This window comes from Dermochelys coriacea, chromosome 2 (genome assembly GCF_009764565.3).
Source record: "Dermochelys coriacea isolate rDerCor1 chromosome 2, rDerCor1.pri.v4, whole genome shotgun sequence".
Lineage (NCBI taxonomy): Eukaryota > Metazoa > Chordata > Testudines > Dermochelyidae > Dermochelys > Dermochelys coriacea.
The window spans coordinates 77692527-77713146 of record NC_050069.1 but is presented as its reverse complement, the minus strand read 5'-3'; the positions used below and the strand labels follow the sequence as shown (position 1 = coordinate 77713146).

The window sequence follows — 20620 nt, the reverse complement described above, 5'->3', positions numbered from 1 at the left end:
TTACTAATTACTTAGGAACTATAGCACATGTGCATCATCCAACTGCTCTACAAACATTTATTGTCAGAATATCTCTTGGAGGCAGATAAATCACAGAATCATAGAATATCAGGGTTGGAAAGGACCTCAGGAGGTCATCTAGTCCAACCCCCTATTCAAAGCAGGATCAATCCCCAACTAAATCATCCCAGCCATGGCTTTGTCAAGCCTACCTTAAAAACCTCAAAGGAAGGAGATTCCACCACCTCTCTAGGTAACACGTTCCAGGGCTTCACCACCCTCCTAGAGAAAAAGTTTTTCCTAATATCCAACCTTAATCTCCCCCACTGCAACTTGAGACCATTACTCCTTGTTCTGTCATCTGGTACCACTGAGAACAGTCTAGAGCCATCCTCTTTGGAACCCCCTTTCAGGTAGTTGAAAGCAGCTATCAAATCCCCCCTCATTCTTCTTTTTTGCAGACTAAACAATCCCAGTTCCCTCAGCCTCTCCTCATAAGTCATGTGTTCCAGTTCCCTAATCATTTTTGTTGCCCTCCGCTGGACCCTTTCCAATTTTTCCACATCCTTCTTGTAGTGTGGGGCCCAAAACTGGACACAGTACTCCAGATGAGGCCTCACCAAGGTAAGCAGCAACCTTGTTAACTCATTTTGGAAATAAGTGATCCCAGTCACAGAGTCAGTGGCAGTCTTTGGAATTCAGGGCTCCTGGTCCTGTGCTCTATCTGCCGGGACAACATTGCCTTTCTTTATGGAAGCTTTACCAAGTTACACATCCAATAAGATTTGTAAGGGGGAGGGGGGGATTCTTTTTTTTCCCTCATCAATCTGATCAGCGACCTAGGTACTTATATGGACTCTCTCCCTGCAACAGCCGACTGCCTATCCTTGACAACCTAGTGCTATTAGCATTCGAAGAGCTGTTCCCTGATATAGCTCAGCTTTTCTCTAGTGGTTTCCCTCCACCTGTGGAGAATCAAGAAAAGCCATCTTCACCAGTGTAATGATGCTATATAAACAAAAGATCTCTGTGGTGATTTACAAGTATTACATCAAAGAGGTTATCAAATAGCATTTCAGCAAAGGACAGGTACTTGTAGAAACTACATATTTAATCTAGAAAATCTTAATCTCTTAAAATTTTCCAATTCTTATTTAATTGTAGACTAAATATGAATCCAAGAAAGTCCATATCCAGATCATTCTAAATTCTCTCTCGCGCACACACACACAGCGCAGACCTATGGGCGCTTTACCATCAGGAAAACTTAATGTTGATACAGAAGGACTCAAATTGTTAATAATTTCATAATAATTCTTCAATTCCCATTTCTGCCTGCTGTTACAGAGTCCTGTACTCCAGCCATGTGCACTGCCTCTCCTACTTACAGATAACCCAGCAGATTTTGTGCCATGTCTGCCTGCCACAGGTAAAAAGGGATGAGGTGAAGAGATGCCCCCTATGCCCAGATGTTAATTATTAAGGAAAAAGGAGCCAACTTCCTCCCCACAAAGTGAAGTAAAATAACCTCTTACCCCACAAACAGCAAGATTCAAATTCACAACATCCATAGCTTCATCAGAAGCCAGGTTTCCTGCTCTTTACAGTGCGGATTGCTCCACCACAGGCATTTAGATGGAGAGGCAAGGATCACACTGGACCAACCATAACAGGAGCAGCAGGTGCGTAGTTATGGCCGGTTCAATGTGCATGGATGGGGAGTAATATAGCTATTACCTTGGTGCATCAGGGAAGACAGGAGCTTTTCCTTTGAAAGTTACCTGTCAGTGAGAAATCCTAACAATCAGACCACTATTTTTTGCATCTGGAAACATACTTAAGGGTGAGGAAAAGCATAAGTTTGGAGAACAAAACATGGTAGGAAAAGCAGACAGGTATGAAACACAACAAAGGAATGGACAGAAAAGGGTTCAAAACAGGAAGCAAACTCTGCATTGCCCTGTGAGAGAAAAAGTTTAGTTTTCACTCTTTCAGAAGGAAAAAAAGTAACAAGATGGAAGATAAAGAAGAGAAAAAGAGGGAGAAAAGAATAAATGGAAAAAATTTTAAGATGACAAAGTAAAATAAAACTTATTTTTATAATACTTCCTATATTTTATTGCACTATGATGTTAATTGATAGAATAGAACTGGAGTAAAATTGCTGTTGCTGAGCAGGCAACAATACTAATATGATGTATGAGCATGGAACTATATTAACTGGGCAGATATTTTAAAAAACCCTATCACAGTGGCAGGATTTTCTCCTGGCTTGCCTATCAAGCCTAGTACAGCATTTGGGTTTCTTTTTAATAATAATGAAATAACAATAATAAACAACAACAACAACAAAAAGGCTGACCTTCTAATTCTTGATGTAAGAGTTTTCTGTTATCAGAATACTGACACCACACCTTTGGTTACAAGATTTCCTATGCAGAGGTCTCTATCAGTGATTCTCAACCTTTCCCCATGACAGTACCTCCCTCCCATCCAGCTGGGATCTAGTCAGAACCCTGCATTTGGGAAGAGTGGTGGAGGGAGAAGAAATCACAACTCCCAAGTTGAAGAACCTTTAGTGTAGATCCCAAGAACTTCTCGTGAGCATCTATGTAAGTGGTGCACACATGCAGAGGCATCAACTATGTTACATAAGCCTTTTTCTTTCCTTCTTGTATTTGAATACTGAATAATGCTGTATTAATTTACAACATATAAAACTGGAATGATTTACTGTATATAGACATAATAAACTTTAGTCCTCTCCAGTGCCTACGTCAATTTCATAGGCTCTTACACACATGACATTTGTATTGTACAATATTTATTTTGTTACAGTCAATCCTGTTACATTACTTCACTTTTGTTTTTATTTTGGGATGCAAACTGGCTTGGCCTAGATAGATATCACTAATTTGAAACAGTTGCAGGGAAGAAAAAAAAAAAAGGTAAGGCACCTGTTTAGCCCACTATTAAACACAGAATTTTTTTAAACTGAAGACTATTACTGTAGATAGCAATTTTCTGAATCCAGTATTGATATCAAAACAGCATGCTACACTTAACTTTCAGCATCATGAACTGGCAAAGTATTTTTTAAAAAGTCCCATTCAGATTATGTGGGAACATTTTACATTTAAAAGCTTGTAGTTGTATATCCTCACCCTATAAAATCATAGCTGTGCATTTCACTGACTGCTTTTTAATTTTTCCATGGATCAGTTAAATAATGCTTTGTAGCTCTGAGCAGCACAGTACGAGTCCCACTATAAGAATGTATTTAATCTTATGTATGTTTAGCTTTGTCCTTGGAATGCAGAACTGCCCTGTAATTTCATATCATGGTGTTAAGTAATCAGGTGCCCAGTTATACACATCCAGGTTAATCAAGAGAGTCTATATGAAAACGATGTACTGTTTTGAAAGATGCAGTCATTTTGTCATTTCATGAGCTAAATCATATTTCACGTTTATATAGCACCCTTTCGAACATCAGGCTTCATTTGTAGAGGAATTATGGGCAAAACCCTGGTCCGTCTGCTGCAGCAGCACTAGAGGGATGAAGGAGCCAGCTAGGGACTCCTCTTGGGTAGAGGACTCATTGGTGGCGTAAAGCCAGCATAATCAGCTTGCTCCCACATCAGTGTAGGAGGTATGGTTAGCTCCTACATGCCCCAGCTCCAAGGGGTTATGTAACAACCCTAGTTGGTGTTCCAGGTGGCACAAATTAGATCAGCCTTGAGGCTGCTGTGACCTGTGTTGGGCATTGACCAGACTTGCACTGTATCCTACAGAAACTACAGGTGAGAATTTATGTGGATAGATTCAGACATCATCCTATTTAACGCAGTTTCAGTTTGAGTGTTTGTGTGTGGCCACTCCCATGTAGATCACTGATCCTCTCACAGACTCAAGATGTACACAAGAAAAGCAAGTGGGTCTTTTGTTGTTTTGCTTTATATACAATGCTATTTAACTGCAGTAGTCTGCCATCTGATTAGAGACAAGTAACTCCATCACAGTACCATACACACTGTCTGGAAATGAGGCTTTCTGGAGACCGACTGGAGCAGCTGGTGCCTAGCAGGGAGTAAAATTCAGACTGCTTTTCGGGGTTGAAACAAAAGACACTTTGTCTAAAATCTGGCAACAGCACTAGAGTTAGATGGAGGTATAATTGGGGGTGCTCCGCTGCTGGGCTGTAGGATCAAAAGGCCCCTTGAAGAACACACCGTTTTAATACTACAAAAAAATTATACTAAAAATCACTGCCTATGAATAGAAGGCTAAAGACTCATCTGTCTTAAAGTCACTTTTCCCCACATAACGCAGATGTTCGTTAACCATGTATATAAAGATTGTACCAGTTAATCATTTAGATGGGGACAAATATTTATTCAGGGGCTACCTTAACGTTGAATGTTATTTCCTCCATGACGTAAACTCGTTCAGGAAATGCTTTAGCCACCTCCTCCACACTGTTAAAATACTGCACTGGCTCCTTAATATCTCGGTCTTGTTCCAGCAGCTTAAACTGCCCTGAAAACAGATGATAAACAGAAGAGTGGTAAGATATTTACATTGGACAGCTGTCACTGTGGCAACTGCTTGCTCACTCCTTCACTATGATGCTTGGTCAGTTTCGTCTGATCATTAATAGTTAAGCAACAACAGAAGAGATTGCAAAAAAGAGTCTTCATAAGCTTTCAAATGAAAAGTTACCAAGTTTTACTAACCCAGAATTACAAGAATGCGTGGGAGGTGAAGTCAAATTAAAAAGGAATCTTTTATCAGATGCTCTCTAGAACTGGCAAGTAACTACTAGTGCTTCTACATGTGTACACTTATACCTTACAGCTTCTGTGTAGAAAGCTCTTAGAATACTTTGATTTATAGAAAACAAAAAACCCTTGTGCCACAAAGAAACCAAAAATAGTGCTGAAATTTTTAAAGTATCATTAGACTGCAGTAAAGGAGTTAAACTAAAACCAATCTCCTTACACCATATTTTGGTAACAGTAGTGTACTGGTTGAATGCTTTCCACATGACAGTTTACAATCAGAAACAATGTTGCAAATAATTTGTTAGAGCTAGCTCCATTTAATCCATTATTAAAAATGTGCACCTTTAAACACACACGACTATTTAAAATTCTGTGAAGATAATTTATTTACTTTAGAAGGGGGAATACTTTATGAAATGTTGGAAATAAGTGTTCCCTGCTAACTTTACCCTGCACCACATGACAGACATTTTAATTTGATTATTTTTTAAATGTCACAGAAGACAAATCTCTGCCTAGACCCTAATACTGTGGCCACATTCACGATTTTGGAAGGAATGTTTATACAATCCTGAATAGTCACCTCATTTACCGCATTTCTTTTTATGCAATATGAATGCACAATTTGAAAGTAAACTTTTGCTAAAAGAGCAGTAGCTAAAGCTGAGACAGACACTACAAACAGTCTAGTATATTAGTGAGATTAATTTAATCAGTGGATTGATTTTCCCCCACTTTTGAAAAATATTGATATTAGTATCCTACGGGATATTCCCCATCAAAAACACAGCGAAACCTATCTCAAGCAATGACTCCAGACAGAAAAATTGGTTGTTTAATTTATTTAGATTTTAAATAGCTAAAAAGGCTACAGGCACCCTAACACACCATTAACAAATACAATTTGATCTCTGAAGCACCAAAATCATTAAACAAACAAGAACTCAGCCAGCCAACCACCTAAAAAACTGTCTCCTGCCCCTTCATCTAGGAAACATACCCTCTGCCCCCTCCAAAAACCTTATTGGACAGATGTCTTTTAGGGCATGCCAGAAAGTCCCCAAATTTTGACTGCTTTGAAACAAGGGGGGCAGGGGAAGCAAATCTCACAGTCCAAGAGCCCTGACAGCAACCCCCTCTCTTTTATAACCCAGGAGGATCCTCTCAAAGTGTCCCATCTGACTACAACCCCCTGATGACAAATGGAGGCTAGTCTTCTAATAAGGGTAGAACAGCAGTGTTTAAGGCTACTTTGGGTGGACTCATAAGGTAGCAGTTTGCCCTTCTTGTACAGATTTCATGGTAGTTTTAAGGTACGATAGGCAGGGTAGTAGCATTGCTTCTTAAAGTTCCCTGACATTTCCCACCACAATAATACCCTGTTTTCAGTTGTTTATAAAGCTTTGCCAAACTAACTATTTGGGCTGAAATTTTCCATGATGGTTTCTTGGAAAACTGCAACCAAAACAGCCCAGCTGTTTCCAAGAATGAGGCAAGGGACAAATAAGTTGTTTTGCATATGCTAAAAAGTTCTAGCAACCTTTTATTTGAGAAACTCTAGCCCTCCCCCGCTCTATTATTTTGAAGCAGGGCCAAGTTATAAGCCTTTGAAGAGTCACAGTTCGCACATGATCAGTAGAGACTTGCTAGAGCTTAACAGAGACTCTCCTCACTGAGCATGCTCCACCCAGAGCTGAGCTAGATTTTACCTACAACTGCAGCTTTAAGCTGCTGTGGGCCATGCCAGGTCTGGATCCAGACACTGGAACTAAAAGTTGGACGACTGTCACTCCTGTGGTCTCAATGACTCCCTTGCCTGAGCAACCTTAATTCAGCTCCTTACACATATGCACTACAATATAATCTTTAATTACATGATCATGTACTCTTCATGCATACTAGGTATTAGGGCTGTCAATGGATTTAAAAAATTAATCTCTATTAATCACGCTGTTAGTAATAGAATACATTTAAATTTTTTTTGATGTTTTCTACATTTTCAAATATAGAGATTTCAATTAGCACACACACACACACCCCCCCCAAAGTGTACAGTGCTCACTTTATATTATTTTTATTACAAATATTTGCACTGTAAAAAAATCAAAAGAAATAGTATTTTTCAATTCACCTAATACAAGTACTGTAGTGCAATCTCTGTTGTAAAAGTGCAACTTACAAATATAGAATTATGTACAAAAAATAACTATTAAAAAAACCCAACAATGTAAAACTTCAGAGCCTACAAGTCTACTCAGTCCTACTTCTTGTTCAGCCAATCGCTCAGACAAACAAGCTTATTTACATTTGTAGGAGATAATGCTGCCCACTTCTTGTTTACAATGTCACCTGAAAGTGAGAACAGACGTTTGCATGGCACTGTTGTAGCTGGTCGCAAGATATTTATGTGCCAGATGCACTAAAGAGTTGTATGTTCCTTCATGCTTAAAACCACAATTCCAGAGGACATGCATCCATGCTGATGAGTTCCTCTCGATAATGATCCAAAGCAGTGTGAACCAACACATGTTCATTTTCATCATCATTAGTCAGATGCCATCAGCAGAAGGTTGATTTTTTTTTTTTTTGGTAGTTCGGGTTCTGTAGTTTCAACATTGGAGTATTTCTCTTTTAAGACTTCTGAAAGCATGTTCCACACCTCATCCTTCTCAGTTTTTGGAAGGCACTTCTGATTCTTAAACCTTGGGTCCAGTGCTGTAGCTATTTTTATATCTCACATTGGTACCTTCTTTGCATTTTGTCTTATCTGAAGTGAAAGTGCTCTTAAAATGAACCACAAATGCTGGGTCACCATCCGAGACTGCTATAACATGCAATATATAGCGGAATGTGGGTAAAACAGAGCAATTCTCCCCCCAAGGAGTTCATTCATTTAATTAACGAGTGTCATCAGCATGGAAGCATGTCCTTAGGAACGGTGGCTGAAGCAGGAAGGGGCATACGAACGTTTACCATATCTGGCATGTAAATACCTTGCAATGCCGGCTACAGCAGTGCCACGCGAACACCTGTTCTCACTTTCAGGTGACACTGTAAATAAGAAGCGGGAAGCATTATCTCCCATAAATGTAAACAAACTTGTTTTTCTTAGTGATTGGCTGAACAAAAAGTAGGACTAAGTGGACTTGTAGGCTCTAAATTTTTACATTGTTTTGTTTTTGAGTGCAGTTAGGTAGCAAAAAAAATTTACATTTGTAATTTGCGTTTTCATGATAAAGAGATTGCACTATAGTACTTTTATGAGGTGAATTGAAAAATACTAATCTATTTTGTAATAAAATATAATAATATAAAGTGAGCACTGTTCCCTTTGTATTCTGTGTTGTAATTTAAATCAATATTTTTGAAAATGTAGAAAAATATTTAATACATTTTCAACTGGTATTCTATTGTTTAACAGTGCAATTAAAACAGCGATAAATTTTTAATTGCAATTAATTTTTGAGTTAATTGCATGAATTAACTGACAGCCCTACTAGGCATACTTGTCCTGCCTCAATGCAGGGGACTGGTCTAGATGACTTCTTGAGTTCCCTTCCAGTGCTACATTTCTATGATTCTGTTTTTTCCACAGGACCCTTGCCTTTTCAGTGTATAGAATGAATCAGCTTTGGGAATCAGTGTTTTGTAGTGAAGGAGATTTTTCTGTAGGACCCCAGTTCATTTGTTGCAGAAGTTGGAAGGTGTGTAGAGAATGAGGTCTCAGAGTCAGAGAGAAAAAGTGAATGAGGTAGTATCTTTTATTGGACCAACTTTTCAGAATTAAGGCACTTGAATGCTGCTCTAGAGAACTGGATTCTATCCCTGCCTCTGGCACAAAGTTCTTATGTGATGCTGAACAAGTAACCTGTACAAAGTTTGGTTTCTCCTTTTCTGCATGCCCCACTTGAGACTGAGGGTCTAATTTGCAGAAATGCTGAGCACTCATGGCTGCAAATGAAGTCAGTGGGAGCTGTGCTTTGAACATATCAAGTGTTGTATAATGCTACATACTCTGGAAAAAAAAATCAGGTCCTACCTGCCCCAAATGGGGTGCCCAAAATAAATAGCTGCTTTTGATCTTAATCGCTCTGTTCCTCAGCTTCCTATTGTAAAATGGGAACAATAATACCCACTCATTTCACAGGCTGGTTGTGAAGATAAATTAATGTTTATGAAGCACTCAGATAATATAGTGATGAGAACTATAGAAAAGACCATGAAGAAATTAATAATTCTGTCTTCAGAGCAGAGTTTGAACTGCATACAGTAAAGCCTGAGGCCACATGCTGAACAAGGAGAAAACAAAATATGGAATAGCTGCTCATTAAGCGAGCATTGTACACTGTGCATTGAAAGAGGCAGTGGCCTGTGCGGAAAAGTAGTGTATACTCATGTAACTAAAAGACTATCAGAACCCATATGCACAAGGGGGTAGAATTAAGGTTGTACCGGCAACATGAATTCTGGCATTTCTTGGGGGTGTTTGACTTTGCAGCCTTAATGTTCTTTACACAGACACACACACACACACACACACACACACACACGGGGCATTTTGGAACAAATCTATCTGTAAGTTTCTTATCTCCTAAGTGAAGACAAGACTTAGTTTTCAAACAAACAAACAAAATGCATGCAGAGTGTAGCAAAACACTACTTCTTTTGAGAAAAGGTAAATTTAACCAGAAAATGTTACAAAATTAACAGAAGCTTGAACCACAATCACAACATGACTTATCTTCATTCTATTTAGGTATTTGATAATGAAGTATTGTCAGGAATAAAAAATAACATATGCTTTCAGAAGAGTACACATGCAACTCTCATATCATGGGATATTTTATATTAGCACAAATCAATTGGTAAAAATCTATTAAAGGGTTTTTCTTGTTAATCAATGAAATGAAACCAATACAAGTTTCACCCAGAGCATGTTCTCTGATGGAGGGAAAGAAAGACAGTGTATTAAGACGGTATTGCACTTTTAAGATGCCCTCTAAATAGGTGGAGAAATGAGATTATTTCTATGCAAAGGTGCTTGTAATGAAAATGGCAAATGCAACAGAGATCAAAAAGATGAGCATAGAAACATGAAATAACAGGGAAAAAACAAACAAAAAAAACCCCTAGAGCATTAGAAGGTGCCAAATCAGCTAGTATTGGGATAATCTGTAGACCTTTGGCTACAAAGTTAAAGCAATAATTGACACAGATGATCAGCATTTTCCTCTAAAAGTTATGGGATCCACTTTCCTGTAATAAAAAAAAAAGTCCAGTCCAGTCCCCCTTAAACAGTTCCAAACTTTTAAAACCCAGAACAGAAGAACAAGGTGCAATGAGACTATTGATTTTGTTTCTTATTGTAATAATTCTTTTCACTTACTATAATTACTGTTTTACCATACTTTACTTTTAAAAATTCCTGTTCAAATACAAAAATTGATTAAAAAACATACCAATTCCCAGAGACAAGTAAGAGTTAATTCAAACACAAAAGCAGATGTGAAATCAATTTGTTAAATCAGTACAGAAATTCTATAACAGACCATTCTGTGTAAAGTGGTTTTGTGCCACCATACGGAAAGGGTGGAGGTTGCGGAAACATCTGTTCAGATGTATTACTTGTCAAATCCTTCTCTAAAGAAAAAGTTCAGAAGCTTTGATTATTTAGTAAAATCTCGAAGTGTTATTCCATCTGCAGGACCCAGTGCTGTTCAAGAATTAATATACAATACATTGGGATAGCAAGAGTGAGAAGCAGAGGTTTACATTTCACACTATGCTGAGTATTGACAACGTATTCGGCATTTTGCAGAACCATAGTCATGGCCTACAATGTTCAGAATCTTTATCTATTTGACAAAATTCCACCATTTTGGGAAAGACCGTTGATTTTGCCAACATTCCCCATAAGAATTCTAGTTCCCTTGGACTCTGGGAACACTTTTGCTTTTCTTTTTGAGCAGAATGACTTTAGCTAGAATTGAGCAGAGATTTTAAAAGACATAGTCAAAGGAGTAAGAAAGATGTGAATGACCAAAATAATGAATTTCAAATTCAGGTGGCTTGGGAAAGAGAGGAGGAGGTAGAGAAGGAGGGACAGCTTATTAGGAGTGCAATGGAATGCAATATTTCAGTTTGAAAGGCCACCTCAGCACTTCTGCTTCTCTTATAGATGGGGGTATTGTACATGCTTCTGTTGACATGTGCATGTAACTCCCATTAGTGTTGCATGTGCACATAAGGACAAGAGAGTAACCCCATCGTTTGACATGGAGATAGATTTGTCTCACCAGGGGAAGTCTCAGCTTATTTGATCAATCTTCACTCTGTCAGTTAGTTCATAGAATGGAGTTATCTTACACCACAGACATGGCAGAGAGTTGAGGGGGGAAATTGGAAGCCAGAAAAAATATGGTATTAAAATAACCTGGATATAATCTTAACCCATACTAACATGCAGGTAATTTTTTTCCCTTTTGTTTAGAATTATGTATGTGGCACTCAAGTATTGTATTTCATTTTATGAAGTACTGGGGTGATAATTTTTGCAATTACATACATCCAAAGCATCATTTTTAGGGGGAAAAGACCCCAAACAATCATAAGTACTGAAGCAGATACAATTTGAATAGTTCCAGCAGCATGCCAGGTACTTTAAGTATAAAGTTATGATACCTGCCCCCAAAAGCTTACCATCTAGACAATCAGCCTGCAGGGGACATGCAGCAGTAGTGACTATAAACGGGAAGCTACATGTCTTGCTCTCGTTTGCTTCCCTTCTTTCAGTTCGTTGAAATTTAGAGTATTTTTTTCAGTCATTTATTCATTGGTTTAAAGTTTTTTGCAGAAAGATTAGAGGGCACTAGGAGTTACAGTCATTTTGAAACACGAGACTTCTTGGAATCTGTCTTTAGAAGGAGAGAGTGAAGATACGGTAGACACAGTAAAGGAAGGAATTCCAGGTGCACTTATAGGGCACATTTATATTTTGTATGGACTGTACAAACATTATTAAATCCTCAACAGCTCTGCGAACTAGTAAAATATTGCATAGTTATATACAGTATTTGTATTCATCACATTCATTTTTAAAGAAAGGGATACCCATCCCCCCAACACACATGCTATTTTGGGAACAGAATGAAAATTACCTGGGAAAAAGGCATGTTTAAGTAAACATAAAATTGTAATTAGAATCTGCAATGTGCACCTGAGCTGAATTTACGGTACCATAAAACACAGAACAGGGCAAGGCACAATAGCACATTCAATAACCTAGTAACTGATTGTGTAGTACCCTATGCACAGCGGAAGGGAAAAGGCCTGTGGAAAGGAATAGGAATAGTTTTGCTTCTTGGAAGGATTTTTAAAGTTTTGGGGGCTTCAAACACCACAGTTTCTTTCTGCTTTATATCACTGTGATACGAGTCCTGCTTTGCTGTCATCCATTCAGCCAAGAAAAAGACTGAGCCACACACGATCATTCAGTTGGAGATGTCATAGGACTTCACCTTGACATTGTACTGTTCAAGAGATCAGGAAAGGGAATCAAAACAGGGTCTTCCACATGGCAATACAATCAAAGGCTACCTGCATTGTTCTGGACTTTTAATTACACTCTATTATCATGCACTGGGAAAGAAAAGGGGGCTATATAGTGTTCTACATCTTTTCTATCTCCAATTTCTATGATTCTAAAGGTGTAGACACTGGCAGCATAACACCAATCAGTACAGGTGTGCCAATGACACTTTAATCACATTTCACCTAGATTTAACACCAGACACCCCCTATGTAGGTGACTTAAAATGGACATATGACTATGCAGATGACTTAAAATGACAAACCAAAACATCCTTTGTTTTATAGGTTAGAGTCACAACTACTAGGTTACCACAATAAATAAACGATATGATTTACAGAAATCATGCGACTAACTGCAGTATATGGCAAGCGTATTAACTACGAGTACGTCTATATTTAAAACATTGCTGCACAGTTATCACACTTCAGTGTAGACACCTACTACAGCAATGGCGTGTGGGGGGGAGGGAAAGGGGTCTCCTGTCACTGTAGGTAATCCACCTCCCCTAAGGACAGAAGCTAAGCTGATGGAAGAATTCTTCAATTGACCTAGTTCTGTCTACACTGGTGGTTAGGTAGGCTTAACTACGTCTCTCAGGGGGTGTGGATTTTTCACATCCCTGAGAGACGCAACTATGCTGATGCAACTTTTCAGTGTACAACAATCCTAAGTTTAACCCATCTTCCTAGATATTATCAACCTCATTCATAATTAACAACACCATTCACATGTCTTGTGTGTTGCTTAAAAGGTATTAAGAGCATTACATGAGCAGCTTTCAATTTCCTAAATATCAGTTCACATGTTGTAACAATGGGCAGCCATTAAGTGAATCTGTTGTAATGTCTGACTTTCTTGATTAGCCATAGCCTGCATCAAACTGTTGAGCAGCAAGCTTACAAATACATACCCACATTAATAGTGGAACCTACAGGATAATAGTAATATCCACCACACTAGTATCATACAGGGAAAGGGACATGTTAAAGAAAATGCAAGAGAAGTCCTCTAGAAGCTCACACCAAACAAGATTTGAAATCAGGTAACAGCAAAGATAAAGAAGCTACATAGGTGCCACATAGGTGGCTCATGCACCAGGCTTTTTTCCTATGGAGAAGGGGCATGAAAGTAGAGAGACTGCTGGAGGCCTGCTCAGTCTCTGCCAGTGTTAAAGAGGGGAGAGATCACCAGTAGCTTGTGGTCACCAGATCCACTCCACTGGTATCAGGGATCCTGGGGAGGTTCCCTGCAGTCTGTGTCCTGCCACTGGAAGGAAGGGAGGATTTTGGAGGAGGCATTGCCAATTTGTTCCTCATTTGGCTCGAACTACTGCCAAAATATATTGGCCAGCACATGAAAGGTTGGGATGAAAGTGGCAGGGAGGCAAAGGGAAAGACGACAATGCTTTTAAAATTTCAGTATTTCCGCAATGAACCTAGATACTATTTCTGTTTGCATACTAGCTCCCAGATTCAAAGCTTAAAACCCACTAAAATATGAGTCCTTGGAGTGGGAAGAAAGCAGCTGCTTATAAATGTAGTTACAATTAGAGAAGTGCCTTGGTAAAATGATGGAACTAAGTGTAAATAAACTGCTTAATTTACGGACAGAAGCAAGTTATAACTACTGTCTGCCCCAGAGAGCTGACAGCTCTAGAACATTTATAAACAATAGGCATTATGCCTTGTGCATCTAGGCTGCCAGCAACAGCAAGTTCAGAATCCAAAACCCTTCCTGCTGGTGCTGTTTTATTGAGACCAAAAATATAAAAAGATTGATTTCTAGGTATTGGGTTGAGCCTGCAGTGCCAGCACTTAGACAAAATCTAATTTGGACTAGAAAACTGAGCAAATTTGATAGAAGTTATATCAAATGGAGAACAAAGATCAAAAAGATGTTTTTACATGGGTGCTTTCCAAACCATAACCAAGTTTTGAGATTATTTTCAGCATTTGTTCTCCAATAGCTGATTTTCTGCTGCAAATTTCTGTGTGGGATATTAAATTAAAATAGCTCCAGCAGCAAAAAAGTAGTGCACACACTATTGAATCAGCTGTAATCTGCCTTCAGACCCATTCCTAACTATTCACCTTGTGACCAACTATAAGCAGTATACAATGGTTTAAGCGGACATTTGCAAAAAAATAAAAAGGGCTGGGGGTCGTCTAAAGCCAGGTGAAAATTTAATTCAGTCACAAGAAAAAGTTAGTTTTGATAATCTCAGCCTAATTCCTGGTGGAATTAGTCAATTTGTCAGTCATTCACACATTTGTCAATCACACAAAACCACCAGAGTTTCAGGCAGACTGAGTCAAACACCTAGGATTAGAATAGTAGACCTATTATAGGTTAGGGTTTAGGTGCATTGTCAATTTTTTCAAAATTTTATTATAATTCCCTACATAATGCCTTGCTTAAATTGGGTATATTATGTCCTCACCTTCATGTGCTCCATATATATTTGGCCTAAAGAAAATAGTCACTATTTTGATGTTCCTGGTACACCTATTTATTTAAATTCCCTACTTAAATTAGAATAAAATTTCAGTTCTGACCAAAATTTTTGACCATTCATGTATGTGAAAAAAATTGATGGTTATCTATCTAGTTCCTTCTGGACAGATGTCCTTAACAAATATGGTACCACTAGTTAGGGTTGCCATCTTTCTACTCACACAAAACCAAACACCCTTCCCTGGCCACTCCTCTAAGACCCCGCCCCCTCTCCGAGGCCAGGCCCCTGCTCACTCCATCCCCCCTCCTCCTGTCGCTCGTTCTGTCAACCCTCACTCACTTGCTCATTTTGAGTGGGCTGGCTCAGGGGGGTTGGAGTGCGGGGATCTGTGTGAGGACTTCAGCTCGGGGGGCAGGCTCTGGGGTGGACCAGAAATGAGAAGTTCAGGGTGCAGGAGGGGGCTCTGGGTTGAGGCAGTGAGTTGGGATATGGGAAGGGATAAAGGCTCCATCTGGAGGTGTAGGCTCTGATGTGGGGCCAGGGATGAGGAGTTTGAGGTGCAGGAAGGGGCTCCAGGCTGGGGGGTGGAGCCAAGGGGCTTGGAGTATGGGAGAGGGCTCCAGCCTGGGGCAGGGGGTTGAGATGTGGGAGGAAGTATGGATTTTGGGCTGGCGGTGCAGGTTCCAGGGTGGGGCCAGAAATGAGGGGTTCTGGGTGCGGGAGGGGGCGGTGAGGGCTCCGGCTGGGGATGTGGGCTCTGGATAGGGTGACCAGATAGCAAGTGTGAAAAACCAAGATGGAGAGGAGCAGGGCAGGGGGGAAAATAGGTGCCTATATAAGAGAAAGCCCCAAATATCGGGACTATCCCTATAAAAATCAGGTTTCAGAGTAGCAGCCGTGTTAGTCTGTATTCGCAAAAAGAAAAGGAGTACTTGTGGCATTAGTCTCTAAGGTGCCACAAGTACTCCTTTTCTTTTTATAAAAATCAGGACATCTGGTCACCCTAGCTCTGGGATAGGGCTGGAGATGAGGGGTTTCGGGTGCAGAAGGGTGCTCTGGGCTGGGACAGAAGGATTCGGAGGGCAGGAGGGGGAATCAGGGCTGGTGTAGAGGGTCAGGAGTACAGTCTGTGGGCAGGGCTTACCTCAAGCAGCTCCTGGAAGCAGCGGCATATCCCCCCTCTGGCTCCCATGCAGAGGAGTGGCCAGGTGGCTCTGCGCGTTGCTCCATTCACAGGCACCACCTCTGCAGCTCCCATTGGCCACAGTTCCTGGCCAATGGGAGCTAGAGTCGGTGCTTTGGGCGGAGGCAGCATGTGGACCCCCCGGCTGCTCCTACACATAGGAGCCGGGACGGGGGGGGTGGCATATTGCTGCTTCCAGGAGCCTGCAGAGCCATGGAAGGCAGGGAGCCTGCCTTAGCCCCACTGACTGGACTTTTATCGGCCTGGTCAGCAGTGCTGACCAGAGCTGCCAGGGTCCCTTTTCGACCTGGCAATACCACCACTGGTTCATAACTGAAGCTGCAAATTATGCCAAAGGACTGACTGGGCACAGATATCCATTATCCCTCACCTCTAGAAGGTGTCTTTCCACAATCAATTATTAGAGGGCCACCATAGGAAAGCCTGGACTGCCACACTCCTCTCCTTCCCCTATACCACCACCACCAATGCAACTGTGGAGTTCTAATGCTGTCAAGTTGGCATGTTTCCTGGGTACTAAAGTTAAAGCTTTATTTTTTGCTAGAAGCAGAATATTTCAAAATGTACTAAATGTAGTTTTACTATTTACAGAGTCTATATTCACTGAAGAAGGGGAATGGAAGCTTTGTAGTGGTAAACATAGTATTGACAGGATATTATCAGATTGTCTGATGAAGCCCTATTTAAAATTTCTACAAACGTGGTTGTAAAAAGAAAAGGAGTACTTGTGGCACCTTAGAGACTAACAAATTTATTTGAGCATAAGCTTTCGTAAGCTACAGCTCACTTCGTCGGATGCATTCATCGGAAAATGCTTCCGATGAAGTGAGCTGCAGCTCACGAAAGCTTATGCTCAAATAAATTTGTTAGTCTCTAAGGTGCCACAAGTACTCCTTTTCTTTTTGCGAATACAGACTAACACGGCTGCTACTCTGAAACCTGTGGTTGTAAAAGTGAATCAGACTTAGCACCTACTTACCAGTTGCACTGAATAAGCTAAGTTAAGATTCTTCTGATATACACTAAGCTGCATTAAAGGACAAATTCTTGTCCTGCTGACATCAATGGCAAAACTTCTCTCGACTTAAAGAAAATGTTGCTTTTAGATTGAAGACCTGAATTTAGAACGCAGATTATTCACTCTAGGGGCCAACTCATTATCCTAATGAAGTCAATGGGAGTTTTGCAGTTCATTAACTACGGTATTTAGTTGCGTTAGGCCTGCTCCAACTTCTAGCACTTTGTTTGGTTGACCAAAAAACAATGAATAGCTCCAATACTAGGGAAGAGAGGTGGTATATAGAGTAAATGGAAAAGAGAAGAATTTTGTGCAAATTAATGACTTCAGTGCTTCTGAAAATAAAAATGTTTTGGGGCTTTACACCAGAGACAGTTATACAGCAGGTATTCAGATTTAAAGAAAAGGAGTACTTGTGGCACCTTAGAGACTAACAAATTTGTTAGTCTCTAAGGTGCCACAAGTACTCCTTTTCTTTTTGCGAATACAGACTAACACGGCTGCTACTCTGAAACCTATTCAGATTTAGTAACCATTTAAAAATAGGTTTCAGAGTAGCAGCCGTGTTAGTCTGTATTCGCAAAAAGAAAAGGAGTACTTGTGGCACCTTGGAGACTAACAAATTTATTAGAGCATAAGATTTCGTGAGCTACAGCTCACTTCATCGGATGCATTTGGTGGAAAAAACAGAGGAGAGATTTATATTCACACACACAGAGAACATGAAACAATGGGTTTATCATACACACTGTAAGGAGAGTGATCACTTAAGATAAGCCATCACCAGCAGCAGGGGGGGGAAAGGAGGAAAACCTTTCATGGTGACAAGCAAGGTAGGCTAATTCCAGCAGTTAACAAGAATATCAGAGGAACAGTGGGGGGTGGGGTGGGAGGGAGAAATATCATGGGGAAATAGTTTTACTTTGTGTAATGACTCATCCATTCCCAGTCTCTATTCAAGCCTAAGTTAATTGTATCCAGTTTGCAAATTAATTCCAATTCAGCAGTCTCTCATTGGAGTCTGTTTTTGAAGCTTTTTTGTTGAAGTATAGCCACTCTTAGGTCTGTGATCAAGTGACCAGAGAGATTGAAGTGTTCTCCAATTGGTTTTTGAATGATATAATTCTTGACGTCTGATTTGTGTCCATTCATTCTTTTACGTAGAGACTGTCCAGTTTGGCCAATGTACATGGCAGAGGGGCATTGCTGGCACATGATGGCATATATCACATTGGTAGATGCGCAGGTGAACGAGCCTCTGATAGTGTAGCTGATGTGATTAGGCCCTATGATGGTATCCCCTGAATAGATATGTGGACAGAGTTGGCAACAGGCTTTGTTGCAAGGATAGGTTCTTGGGTTAGTGGTTCTGTTGTGTGGTGTGTGGTTGCTGGTGAGTATTTGCTTCAGATTGGGAGGCTGTCAGTAAGCAAGGACTGGTCTGTCTCCCAAGATCTGTGAGAGTGATGGCTCGTCCTTCAGGATAGGTTGTAGATCCTTGATGATGCGTTGGAGAGGTTTTAGTTGGGGGCTGAAGGTGATGGCTAGTGGCGTTCTATTGTTTCCTTTGTTGGGCCTGTCCTGTAGTAGGTGACTTCTGGGTACTCTTCTGGCTCTGTCAATCTGTTTCTTCACTTCAGCAGGTGGGTATTGTAGTTATAGGAATGCATGATAGAGATCTTGTAGGTGTTCGTCTCTGTCTGAGGGGTTGGAGCAAATGCGGTTATATCGTAGCGCTTGGCTGTAGACAATGGATCGAGTGGTATGATCTGGATGAAAGCTAGAGGCATGTAGGTAGGAATAGCGGTCAGTAGGTTTCCGATATAGGGTGGTGTTTATGTGACCATCGCTTATTAGCACCGTAGTGTCCAGGAAGTGGATCTCTTGTGTAGACTGGTCCAGGCTGAGGTTGATGGTGGGATGTAAATTGTTGAAATCATGGTGGAATTCCTCAAGAGCTTCTTTTCCATGGGTCCAGATGATGAAGATGTCATCAATGTAGCGCAAGTAGAGTAGGGGCATTAGGGGACGAGAGCTGAGGAAGCATTGTTCTAAGTCAGCCATAAAAATGTTGGCATACTGTGGGGCCATGCGGGTACCCATCGCAGTGCCGCTGATTTGAAGGTATACATTGTCACCAAATGTGAAATAGTTATGGGTGAGGACAAAGTCACAAAGTTCAGTCACCAGGTTAGCCATGACAGTATCGGGGATACTGTTCCTGACGGCTTGTAGTCCATCTTTGTGTGGAATGTTGGTGTAGAGGGCTTCTACATCCATAGTGGCTAGGATGGTGTTTCTAGGAAGATCACCAATGGACTGTAGTTTCCTCAGGAAGTCAGTGGTGTCTCGAAGATAGCTGGGAGTGCTGGTAACGAAGGGCCTGAGGAGGGAGTCTACATAGCCAGACAATCCTGCTGTCAGGGTGCCAATGCCTGAGATGATGGGGCGTCCAGGATTTCCAGGTTTATGGATCTTGGGTAGCAGATAGAATACCCCAGGTCGGGGCTCCAGGGGTGTGTCTGTGCGGATTTGTTCTTGTGCTTTTTCAGGGAGTTTCTTGAGCAAATGCTGTAGTTTCTTTTGGTAACTCTCAGTGGGATCAGAGGGTAATGGCTTGTAGAAAGTGGTGTTGGAGAGCTGCCTAGTAGCCTCTTGTTCATACTCCGACCTATTCATGATGACGACAGCAGCACAAACACCTACAAGATCTCTATCATGCATTCCTACAACTACAATACCCACCTGCTGAAGTGAAGAAGCAGATTGACAGAGCCAGAAGAGTACCCAGAAGTCACCTACTTCAGGACAGGCCCAACAAAGAAAACAACAGAACGCCACTAGCCATCACCTTCAGCCCCCAACTAAAACCTCTCCAACGCATCATCAAGGATCTACAACCTATCCTGAAGGACGAGCCATCACTCTCACAGATCTTGGGAGACAGACCAGTCCTTGCTTACAGACAGCCCCCCAATCTGAAGCAAATACTCACCAGCAACCACACACCACACAACAGAACCACTAACCCAGGAACCTGTCCTTGCAACAAAGCCCGTTGCCAACTCTGTCCACATATCTATTCAGGGGATACCATCATAGGGCCTAATCACATCAGCCACACTATCAGAGGCTCGTTCACCTGCGCATCTACCAATGTGATATATGCCATCATGTGCCAGCAATGCCCCTCTGCCATGTACATTGGCCAAACTGGACAGTCTCTACGTAAAAGAATGAATGGACACAAATCAGACGTCAAGAATTATATCATTCAAAAACCAGTTGGAGAACACTTCAATCTCTCTGGTCACTCGATCACAGACCTAAGAGTGGCTATACTTCAACAAAAAAGCTTCAAAAACAGACTCCAATGAGAGACTGCTGAATTGGAATTAATTTGCAAACTGGATACAATTAACTTAGGCTTGAATAGAGACTGGGAATGGATGAGTCATTACACAAAGTAAAACTATTTCCCCATGATATTTCTCCCTCCCACCCCACCCCCCACTGTTCCTCTGATATTCTTGTTAACTGCTGGAATTAGCCTACCTTGCTTGTCACC

At 40.8% G+C, this 20620-nt stretch overlaps 1 protein-coding gene across 4 annotated transcripts in view; it reads right to left on the bottom strand.

Annotated features, from left to right (window-relative positions):
* Window positions 1-20620, bottom strand: part of GAREM1 (GRB2 associated regulator of MAPK1 subtype 1) — a 133388-nt gene that overhangs the window by 28144 nt on the left and 84624 nt on the right. For all 4 annotated transcript variants that reach the window (XM_038393153.2, XM_038393152.2, XM_043507918.1 and 1 more), the window contains one exon: window positions 4409-4539. In XM_038393153.2, coding sequence (XP_038249081.1) covers window positions 4409-4539 — 131 coding nt within the window. The remainder of the gene's footprint in view (window positions 1-4408; window positions 4540-20620) is intronic.